This window comes from Schistocerca piceifrons, chromosome 4 (assembly GCF_021461385.2).
Source record: "Schistocerca piceifrons isolate TAMUIC-IGC-003096 chromosome 4, iqSchPice1.1, whole genome shotgun sequence".
Classification (NCBI taxonomy): domain Eukaryota; kingdom Metazoa; phylum Arthropoda; class Insecta; order Orthoptera; family Acrididae; genus Schistocerca; species Schistocerca piceifrons.
This window is the reverse complement of record NC_060141.1, coordinates 291,081,850-291,094,206: the sequence shown is the minus strand read 5'-3', so window position 1 is coordinate 291,094,206 and position 12,357 is coordinate 291,081,850. Positions and strand designations below refer to the sequence as shown.

Sequence of the window (12,357 nt, the reverse complement as noted above, 5' to 3'; positions counted from 1 at the left end):
CATGTGGTGATTACTTTTGAATAGAGCCATTCCATGGTCGCATCATGGTGGGTGTTCGGTTTTCATTTGACTGCCGCTCACAGTCTACTCCGAACCTGTGATTTTATGCTTTTCCAGCACTGGAAGATTTTGATTATTTCTGGGATTCTTTCTTTTTTTATTGCACTGGTGACATGTCCCGCGCAGACGCAGGTTCGGCATTGTTAGGAACGGATTTGGCAAGGTTAGGGGAAAAGGGTGGCCGGATGCCCTTCCCGCCGCCACCCTGTACTCCCCAGGATGGAATTAGTGTACCCCTGCTGTCTGCATCTAGTGTAATTCATGGAATAGTGCGAACGTGTTCAGATGTCTGCGAGTCGTGTATCTGAGGCGGAACGTGGGGACCAGCGCGGTATTCACCTAGCGGGATGTGGAAAACCGCCTGAAAACCACATACAGGGTGGCCGGCACACCGACCGACGTCGGTAATCCGCCGGGCGGATTCTATCGGGGGCCGGTGCGCCTAGCCGAGTCCAGGGAGCAGCGCATTAGCGCTCTCGGCTAACCTGGCGGGTTTTGATTATTTCTCAGATAATCATCCGTAGAGAGGTTGACGTCAGCTGGCCCAATACCCGAGATGTGTTGAAAATACTTTGAATTCGATTAACTTATTGTTATTAACCACTATGTATCATCTTGTGTTAGTGTGGAGTTTTTTTTTTGGGGAGGGGGAGGGGGAGGGGTCTTACGTCGCCCAACTTGCAATTAGGTGCAGTATGTCATATGAAAACCACATACTGTGGGGTAAGGGGGCGAGTCTTAAATAGCCAATCACCAAATGCTGTTGGTCTCTTTCCTATTTTGTGTGTTGGAGGACAAGGGGGAGGGATGTATTGTCATGGAATAAATGGTACCTCTACTGGGGTGGACACTGTGTTATCTGTTGGTCTTTCTCTTATTCTGTGTAAGTATTCGAGTTGTGGGCCATGTTAAGTCACGAAATGAACCATCCCTCTATTGGGAATGATGCAGAAATTGTGTTACCTGTTGGTCTGTATCGTATTTTGCTTAAGTGTTGAAGGTATGGGGTGTGTACAGTCATGAAATGATGTGAACAATTATCTGTTGCTCCTTTTCCTGTTCTATGTGAATACTGATAGTAAGCGCCATGTCCTGTCATGAAATGAACCATGCTGATGGTGACTGTGTGATCTGTTCCTAAGATTTGTGCTGTTAGCTGGCGGTGCGCGGGTACTCACTTGACCTCCTGCTCGGACTGGGCGAGCAGCCAGTGGACCTTGTCGCGGCGCCGCGTGCCGAACGCCATGAGCTGCACCACGTGGCAGCCGGAGGGCAGGTCGGGCCGGCCGGGGATGCGCGCCGTCCACTGGCTGACGGCCATCATCTCCGGCGCGTCCTTCACTCTGACGCTGCCCTCGGGCTGCCCGCGGCCCTTCTCCTTGAACCACGCCAGCGTCGAGTCGTCGTACAGCACCACCCATTCCTCTCGCCATGCTTTGCCGAATAGCCTCTCTGTAGAAACAGAATTAGCGTCTTCTGCAGGCCTCGTCTTAACTTCCACACAAGGACATTCATGTTATGCTACACATGGATGGAAAAGTTTTTACACATTGATCGACATTAATAGAATAACGACTAGCAGTCATAGCATAATTCTGTTGTGTTTGACGAATTCCTCGGGAAGAGTGTCTTACATCTGGAAACTCATTTTTATTAAATGCTTCCTTATTTCCTGTACCAACATACACACTAAGACAAAAGAAAATAAAGAAAGCCGACGCACGACGAAGGAATTATTCCGAAATGGACGGGAATTGGTAGATGTGATGCACGTGTGCAGGGCCGGCCGGAGTGCCCGTGCGGTTCTAGGCGCTGCAGTCTGGAACCGCGAGACCGCTACGGTCGCAGGTTCGAATCCTGCCTCGGGCATGGATGTGTGTGATATCCTTAGGTTAGTTAGGTTTAAGTAGTTCTAAGTTCTAGTGGACTTATGACCTCAGAAGTTGAGTCCCATAGTGCTGAGAGCCATTTGAACCGTTTGAACGTGTGCAGGCAAACAAATGATTACAATTTCAGAAAAAAGGACGGTTTAGTCAAGAGGAAGAACTTCACACATTCAGAAAGTCAATAACGCACTGGTCCACCTTTTGCCCTTATGCAATCACGTATTCGGCTTGGAATTGATCGAGAGACTTGTTGGATGTCCTTCTGAGGGATATCGTGCCAAATTCTGTCCAACGGGTGCGTTAGATCGTCAATATCCCGAGGTGGTTGGAGGGCCCTGCCCATAATAATCCAAATTCTCGTGGTGTGAGTGCGAAATGTAAGCCCATGTAGGGCCACAAAACAAGACGTAGCATATCGTCGACTCACAGTAATGCTGCCTGTTACGAAAGGAAATGACGACCAAAACTATCATTCCTGGTTGTAGGGCCGTACAGAGGGCTACAGTCAGATTGGTATACCACCGTTGAAAGGTGTGACTCGAGACACGTCTTTGCTGAACATCGGAGCTCATTTGTAAGTGGAACTCCTCACGGAAGAGAATTCTCCTCCAGTCAAGGAGAGCCGCGCGGGATTAGCCGAGCGGTCTCAGGCGCTGCAGTCATGGACCGTGTGGCTGGACCCGGTGGAGGTTCGAGTCCTCCCTCGGGCATGGGTGTGTGTGTTTGTCCTTAGGATAATTTAGGTTAAGTAGTGTGTAAGCTTACGGACTGATGACCTTAGCAATTAAGTCCCACATTTGAACATTTGAGTCAAGGAGATTCCAGGCAGAGGACGTGTCTGGAGACGCCCTGAACAGTGGTGGGATACCAGCTTGGCTGTCGCCCGTCATACGTCCCGACAGACAGAAGTGATGGTCTGGGGTCCCATTTCTTTTCATAGCAGGATCGATTTAGTTCTCATCTGTGGCACCCTTACAGCGCAGGTGTACGTCGAAATATTCTACGACCTGTTTTGTTTCCCTCAATGCAAGCTATCCTGGGCTTATATTTCATCAAGATAATGCTCGCCTGCACACAGCGAGAGTTTCTATTGCCTATCCTCGTGCTTGCCAAACCCTTCCTTGATCAACAGGGTCGGCGGACTTATCTCCACTTGAGAACGGGGGCCTCCAACCAGTTCGGGATTTTGACTATCTGATGCACCAGTAAGACAGAATTTGGCACGATATCTCTCAGGAGGAGATCCGACAAATCTTTCAATCAATGTCAAGCCGAATTAGTGCCAGAGGTAGACCAACGCGTTAATGAATTGCCAAATTTGTGAAGCTCTTTCTATTGACTAACTCATCAACTTTTTCTGGAACTGTAATCATTTGATTGTCTCTACATTTACATCACAGCTACTGATTTGCGTCCCAATCAGATAATTTCACCGTGGTACAATGTTTTTTTTGTCTTAGAGTGTATTTATAAAACAAAACAGCTGTGCTCATTGTTACATTGTGAAACAGAGATATTCACAATTTCTGCAACGTTGGTTTAGCTTAACGAAAGAACTTACAAAGGTGTGTGTACAGAATGTCATGAATTCATTTTAATTCGAGAAATCTGAAGAAAAAACTGCCACTTATGATGGAGACGATCGAAGAAAGAGGGATACAATTATGGAGTGGGAATGAATGCAAGCACGACAAAAATATTGAGAGTCACCAAATATAAGTGTTCAGTCAATGAAAAATGTTGAAAGAAGTAAAATCTTTCAGGTACTTAGAACGTTTTGTGATATGAATGGAAGCCGTGCGGGGGATATAAAAAAATATTCATTGTTAAAAGTGCTTTCTGAAAAGGTGAAAGTTTTCTTAACTGCAAAAAGAATTGTATCAGAGTTAACAAAGCCATTTGCCATGTGTTTTACCTTGAATGTAGCACTGCATGGCAATGAATTTCGGACTTTCAAAAGGAAAGAGGAAAAGTTCTTGGATGGTAATTAAATGTATTTGTGGAGGAAAGAGCTGAAAGCAGAATGGGCTGACACAACGATGAATTAAGAAGCACAAGGAAAGGAGACGAACGAAATCTAGTACAAATAATGAAAATAAAGAGAACATCTTGTCTGTGACGTGCTCTACGAAATAAACACTGCAACGAAGAGTCAATGAAGGAAAGGTTGCAGGGACGAGAGAGAGGGTAGGACGAAAACTTGGAATTCTAGATGGCTTTAATAATGTACAAAGTTGACAGCAGGTCCAGGGAGAGGCAGAGAAGGGAGGAAAATTGACAGAGATATATACCACAAACACGACATAGAAAATTGAGAGCAAGGTATACAGAAATAAAAGTGCTCAGTATCAGACTATCTGAAGATGAGATGCTAGGATTTTATAAACATGATATTTAGGTAACATACAGGACTGTAAGAAGTATTGTACAATTTTCGGGCAATAAAAATAATAGGTAACTCTTCAAAATATACTCTTACCCTTCCCTCCATTAATGTTACTAAACACCTTGCATCAAGAGCTACACACTTGTTATAATTGCGGCATCTGCAGGCAATCTGTGCAGTGTGATTGCACACTGATTCTGTCTAGACTCTTTCATGTATTCTGTCGACAAGTTAGCTTGTCTACAGTGTTCAATAGCGCAAGTGCAGTTCCCTTGTGTTCAATAAGTTATGTGGCACAGAAACAGCTACTAAAATTCTCATGCAAATCTCATACGTCATCCCGCTGAATACTGTAGCAAACACGCCGCAGAATAGTCATAATATTTGGCTCAGTTTACCCATATTATGATCATTCTTCAAGACAACAGTAATTCAATCCCAATTAAAACAATTTATATTAAAGTGATTTCCTTATTGCTGTTTGTAGTATAATGTCGTTTCTTGCATCTTTTTCACCTACATTACTTTCATTGGTTGTTGCTGTGATCCTTCTCACCCAATCTTTTGTCTTGTGATCTCACAAGAAGCTTGTATCCAATAAATTTCAGCAATCTGCTGAAGTCGTGGGTTACTCTTCTTCCGGTATTGTGGGCAGTACGAATCGCCTGGATCGCTTTCATTTCAGTTTTTTATTCTTCTCAAGTTTTAAGAGAACTGATTCCATTCCTTAAATGTTTATTAGCGCCCACGCGATTAGACTCAATGAAGACTTAAAACCGTTTTTCTGAAAGTAACGTGAGAGTAAAGGTGGCAGGCAACTCGTTCATTGCTAGGCAAATAGATTTGTTATTCCCGTGAAGATTATTTCATTGCTTTTTTCGATACTTATGTTTCGATGATATCTCAAATTAATTTTTGTCCATGTTTTCCTACGCCATTTCAGGCGGTTCTTATGCCGGAGGTCCTCCGGCGACATGTGTGTTATAAGGATTTTAAACATTGAGCTGGAATACGCCTACACAGGTAGCACATTACCACATTTGCAGACGATATTTTCGTTTCCTCCGAACCTAGGGCAATTTAAGCAATAACGGAGAAGCTGGACAATCACAGCAGTAAGTGTGAAGATTATATACAATAAGATGAAAATACTATACAATATCATGCCGATAACAAGAGAGCAAAACATAATCTGAAGCTGTTGGGACAATCGGCGGTTTGTGCATTGAAACACCTGAGAATAACAAAAGAAGACTACTTGAAGAAATAAACAGGAGATTAAATATGGCTTGAAGTTCATTTGGGAAAGTGAATGCTGCATTCAGAACTAAATTCCCAATCTGCATTAAACAGTCTATAACCGGTGGATAGTGCCAGTTCTACAAAAGTGACACATGGGTGTTCATTGCACCAACAGTTCAAAAATAGAAGCTTGCTCAAAAAGGAATAGAAAAACGCACATTCGACATAACAGGAAGGTACAAATTATGAGATAGATGGAGAAGGGAAAAGTCATACGGCGTAACTAATTGATGATTGAGGGACTAAAGGGATTCGATGTAGGATTCTGTAGACAGATACAGGAAATTGTAGCGAATTGCAGGAAGACTTGCTGAGGATCGGCATTTGGTGCAGGGACTAGCAGTTGACTTAGAACGTAAATAAATGTAACGAAGTGCGTATAAACAGACGAAGAGATCCACTGTTGTTCGTTTACACTCTATGCGGCAAATTACAAGAAACAGTAATTACCGTAAAATACCTAGGAGGAACCACCGGAGTGACCTAAAGTGAAGTGACCACGCAAAATAAATAGTAGGAAAAGAAGATTGAGATTAATTGTGAGAATCTTGAGGAAATGTAATGCATCCATGGTAGAGGTGACTTAGAAAACACTAGTTCGACCGATTCTCAAGTGCTGTTCATCATTCTGGGAGCCATACCGAGTAGGATTAGTAGAGAAGATAGAGGAGCTCCAGTGAAAAGGTCCGCAACTCGTGGTCTAGTGGCTAGCGTTGCTGCCTCTGGATCACGGCGTCCAGGATTCGGTTCCCGGCGCTACAGTCTGTAACCGCGCGACCGCTACGTCGAAGGTCGTATCCTGCCTCGGGCATGGATGTGTGCGATCTCTTTAGGTTAGTTAGGTTTAAGTAGTTTTAAGTTGTAGGTGACTGACGACCTCAGAGCCATTTGAACCATTTTTTCGGTTCCCGGCCAGGTTGGTGATTTTTTTTCTCTGCCTGGGGAGAGAGTGTTTGCGTGGTCCTCATCATTTCGTCATCATGATCATCCGTGCGAGTAGATAGGTTGGACTGTGAAAACAGTCGGACTTTGTACGGGCGCTGATGAGCGTGCAGTTGAGTGCACCCCAAACCAAAAATCATCATCCAGTGAAAAGCGGCGCGTTTCGATCGGGATTGTTTACTAGACAGGAGAGCGTTACGGAGATGCCCAACAAATTCCACTGCATACGCTACAAGAGAGACGTTGTCATTGTCGGAGAGCTTTGCTGTTGGTATTTCTACATCTACATCTACATCTACATCTACATAGACACTCTGCAAGCCACCATACTGAGTGTGGTGGGAAGAACGCCGTATCACTACTAGTCACCTCCTATCTTGATCCATTCGCAAATAGAACGGCGGAAAAACGACTGTCTGTATGCCTCTGTATGGGTCCTAATTTCCCGTATCTTATCGTCGTACTCCTTACGAGCAATTTTCGTTGGCTGCATTAGAATGGTTCAGCACTCAGCTTCAAATGCCCGCTCTCTAAATTTACTCAGTGGTGTTCCTCGAAAGGAATGTAGCCTTCCCTCCAGGAATAACCATTTGAGTTCCCGAAGCATCTCCGTAACACTCAAGTGTTGTTCGAAACTACCGGTAACAAATCTAGCAACCCGCCTCTGAACTGTTTTGATGTCTTCCCATCCGACCTAAACGGATCTTAAGCACTCAAGAATAGGTCGCACTAGTGTCCGATACGTGGTCTTCTTTACGGATGAGCCGCACTTGCCTAAATTTTTTGCCATAAACCGAAGTCGACCGTTCGCCTTCCCTGCCACAGTCTTCACATGCTCGTTCCATTTCATACCATTTTGCAACCCACTTTGCAACGTTACCCCAGACGCTTAAATGACGCGACTGTGTCAAGCAGGACCTTACAAACGCTGTTTAACTGTGAAATGCGCCAAAGAGCCGTGCGATTGTGAAGTTATTTTATTTTACCCACCAGTCTCGGCAATTCATTACGCAGGCTCCAAATCTGTTCTCAAGTGCTTCCTTCGAAGACTTGACTTGGCTTGAGAATTCACGACATCAAGAAACATATAGCCCCAGTATGATAATATCGATTATTATCGAGAGGTGCATATGGGGCCTGAAGCTGTCATAATGAATTGATGAAACTGATAGCTAAAATAAAATAACTTCTCAATTGCACGGCTGTTTGGCGAATTTCGTTGTCAAATATTTGACCAGCCGCTGTCCCATATCCACAATGGATCAACAGAGACTACTAATGCTGTATACCAACGTTACGGGTTTATTTCTCCCATTCATCCACATTAGATTACATTTTTACACATTTAGAGGAAGGTGCCACACATCACACCAGCTAGTAATTTTGACTGAGGCATCCTCCAACACTCTCTCAACTTTGACACATTATCGTACACCACAGCATGATCAGAAATGGTTCAAATGGCTCTAAGCACTATGGTACTTAACATCTGAGGTCATCAGTCCCCTAGACTTGGAACTAATTAAACCTAACTAGTCTAAGGATATCGTTAACATCCATCCCCGAGGCAGGGTTCGAACCTCCGACCGTAGCAGCAGTGCGGTTCCGACTGAAGCGCCTAGAACCGCTCGGTCACAAAGGCCGGCACACCATCTTCAGCAAGCAACCGAAAATTGCTACCCACCCTCTCCGGAAAATCATTTATGTAGACAGAGAGCAGCAGCGGCCCTATCACTCTTCCCTGGGGCCCTCCTGACGATATCCTTGACTCCGATGAACGCTCGCCTTGGAGAACAGACCGGGCTCTATAATTTAAAAAGTCTTCGTGCCACTCACATATGTGTGAACGTATTCCATATTCTTGTATCTCCGTTACCTGCCTGCAATGGGGCACCGTGGCAAATGCTTTTGGGATATCTAGAAATACATAATCTCCTTCTTGCCCTTCATTCTTGTTTCGCAGGATATCGTGAGAAAAAGGCAAGCTGAGTTTCGCACGAGCGTTTCTATAAATGAGCTGATACGTGGACATACGCTTTCCCGTCTCAAGAAAATTTATTATATTCGAACTGAGAATATGTTCAAGGATTCTGCAGCATAACGAATTTAGTGATACTGGTCTGCAATTTTGCAGGTCCGCTCTTTTACCCTTCTTATGTACGGAAGACCATATTTTGGGAGCTTATCTTCCAAGAAGAGTCGAGAAACAAATTACATCCTTAATACGTCTCGCGAAATGATCGCGACGAGACAGAGAAATTAGATTTCATACGGAGCTTTATCGACAATCAATTTTCACACGCACTGTTCGTGAATGAAACACGCCACACACCGTCAGGTGGCTTGCGGAGTATGGATGTAGAAGTAGATGTAGAAAAGGCAAAAAAAAGAAAGAGGTATAACTAATATTCTCGACCACGCACCGTAAGGTGCCTTCCAGAGTATAGGTGTAGACGTAGATACATATTATTCATGACAAGAAAAGACATAGAGGATGACGTAATTGAAAATGGATGTGCGACATAAAGAAACAGTTGGTGAAATTAAAATCCGAAAAGCTAAAGTTCTGGAATAGACCTACACCCAGCAGTGGACGATAAATGAATGAGAAAAATGCTATTGATAATTATGCTAACGCTATTTATGATGAGCTAAAATCAATGTCCCTTTCCTTTTTTATGAAATAATCCAGACGGTCGTAACGAAATTATTGAGTTTTGAAGAAGTTACAGGAGGTGTTACCAGTATTCTCATTGTGCTGATGTTGGTAGTAGGTGGAGCGTGTACCACTCTGAAAGAATTAACAAGCTATTGTTGACAAGGACAATTTTTTTCCTGCCTTCATGGTAACTTTCACACAATTAAAAATTTCAAAATGTAAGTGTGATAATGAAACATTGATCAAAAGGAGAAGCGATATTGCACTGAATAAAACATCAATTAAAAAAAGCAAAATAAATATTTCATCAATAATTCAGCTTCTATGTATAATGTTAATATTTATCACCGGCCGTGTACGAGATTTAAATAATGTGAACCAAGCGATGTAGAAAATTTACACGATATGAATAACGTAAAACCTACGTTAGGCCGCCAGTGAGTATTACATGCATGATATCGCCAATTTCACTCCCATGGCCCACAATGACAAGTAATTTAAACTTTTGAGCATTTGAAATATATTCTGATTAACAAATAAATGCATTCACTTTCCAAATATGTTTCATTGATATAATTTTTCGCGGCAGCATTGCTGAAAAATTTTTCAGATTCTCGGAGGTAGGAGGATTTGGTACAGTAATTTCACATTTCAGTCCTACTACTGTCTTTACTTTTTGGTATATTGTGTTCCTGTAGCCTAAAATGTTGATATTCTCCACAAAAGTCATTCCGGTTCATGTAATTTTCTTTATTTGTAAGTGAAAAGTAAGCAAATACGACTCAGTGTTTTACATTTACGACTTGTTTTTCATATTTTAGACACATACAACATTGAAACACAAGTTTTAAGAGCTTCAGAATAAGACCGCTTTGACCGGATATTTTATAGAACGGTGTCACATAGCTGTAGAAATCTTTTAAATCTACTTACAATTGGGGTTTCTGACTTTCGAGTTTAAAAAAATTGCTTTACCATAGACAGAAAAACCCTGCATCGTCTCTGCAAGGTGTATCATCCATCGGTTTGTTATCCTTTGGCATCTTTACAGACTAAATAATTACGGGGTAGCTTTTGACCTTGTCTCCCACTGTTCTCATACACTGCTATCCTAATAAGTGCAGTTTGGTTCCATGCAAGTTGTAGATATTTCTTCCACTTACTACACTTTACTCCTGCTTCCATCATATTTTCCGAAGCTTTCGCTAAATGTAAAAATACTATGAACATACGTTTACCTTTATTCGGTCTGTTTTCTAACGTAAGTCGTAAGATGAACTTCGCGTGTTCTTCAGTTTCTCCGGAAGCCAATCTAATCTTTCCTGAGTTTGGCATCTACAATCGGTTTCTTCATTTCTAAGTATCGTTACCCAAGAATGTTTGTAGATAGTTCACGTTTATTCCAGTCCGTTAGGTTATGTACACTTCACCGATTCAGTCTTTTAATTTTATTAGGTATATGTTTTCCATGTAAAGTAAGAAGACTAAGAATTCAAGATTTCTCTTTAAAACAATTATTAATAATTGTTCTTTCATAAGAAAGAAGTTTTGGGTGCGTAGCTTTCCTATTGAGAGTACGCATATTGGTGTACGCATATTGCTTTTAATGGTCCTAAGATAAAACCTTTGGAAAGCCAAACAGACCTAGTGTGGTTAGGAGTTCGGATTTCGTACTGGTGAAGTAGTGTTATGTGGGGTCATTTGGCGGGAAATAATTATACTCACAGCTACAATGATATTGGTGCACTGCAAACAAATCTAGGCAACAGCGGTGAAAGACATGTTCACAGCTTGAAAACAGCTACATATAAAATCTTACCCTATAATAATTTCTTCTGCGTTCGCGGACAATTGTTTTGTTTTATTTTATTAATAGAGGACAATACTGCGTCCTATCGAGCAATATGGCACTAGTCTGTAAATAATTTTGTGCTTGGTAAATGATTCCAACGTAGTTGCTTCATTAGAGTAGCTAATTTCACGAACTTAGTACCTACGTTGCATCGAAACGTGGTCTGTACATGTAACTTCATTAGATCCTTCAAATGATGTTAAACTTATTTCCCTATGTTAAAGCGAGGAAACGATATTGTCACACGTTACCATTTTTGACATAAATGTGCAGAATTTATGATGCGAAACGTGACCTTTCTTAGAGCACTTTGGTCTGACGTAACGAGAGGAGGTGATGTTCAGTTGATTGAAACTCATGAAACACAGCTGTAGCAATCACAAAGCTTAATCTTCACCTTCGATCTGATTTACTTCTTCAGTTCTTGGGCGGAGAGAAAACATGAGTCATGGTTTCGCTGTTGTTGGGTTCATAATCTTATAAAAGTTTGAATATGCACAAAATACAAAACGATGTTTACATCAACCTATTTTCACGAAATAACACACTAAAGGTTGTAAATGAAAAGGCTACTGGTTAGTTTAGCCAAATTTCGTAGCAATGCTCTACCAAAGTGTGAATGAGCTACAACTAAAGTGATATGATATCTGAAGGCACATATGTCAGCCGAGGAAACGGACTGTGTACTAAATGTTGTCTGCTACCTCATATTTTTACGGTACGTTTTCTTCAGTTCCAGAGGAGAAAAAGAGAGAAACACGGGACATGTGAAGTATTATAATATCTTTTTACCACAGTGAAACAGTAGACAAGCAGAAAGACATTATAAAAAGGAGCGCTGTGGTCCCGTGGTTAACAAGAGCAGCTACGGAACGAGAGGTCCTAGGTTTAAGTCTTCCCTCGAATGAAAAGTAATTTTGGGACTGCAACTGCTGTGTTCGGATGCAGGCTGAGTTGGCATCCCTTCACTTCCAGCTTCAGGCAGTGTTGGCTTCGGTCACACAGCTTTAGGCTATTGCCAATGGGCATCACTGTGGGGGTCCGGATGGGGGTTTGTCGTGGACGGCCAGCTCGTCCCACGCATCCCCCGATCGGACTACGACAGTGGCAGCCCGGGATACTGCCCACATTGAGGTTGATCCCTCACCTGTGGTGGAGTGGGAGTTCGTCTCGAGGTGTGGCAGGGGGGCGAAAGACATTCCAGAGGGCTGAACGGAAGGCCTCTCCAGTTTGTCTGACGAACCGGTTTCAGGCTCTGTCTCAGGCTGAT

The 12,357-nt window shown here is 42.7% G+C and overlaps 1 protein-coding gene across 1 annotated transcript in view; it reads right to left on the bottom strand.

Moving 5' to 3' along the window:
* The window catches only part of LOC124795802, an 84,967-nt gene that overhangs the window by 45,088 nt on the left and 27,522 nt on the right, over positions 1-12,357 (bottom strand). The window contains exon 2 of the mRNA XM_047259883.1: positions 1,239-1,512. Coding sequence (XP_047115839.1) covers positions 1,239-1,512 — 274 coding nt within the window. The remainder of the gene's footprint in view (positions 1-1,238; positions 1,513-12,357) is intronic.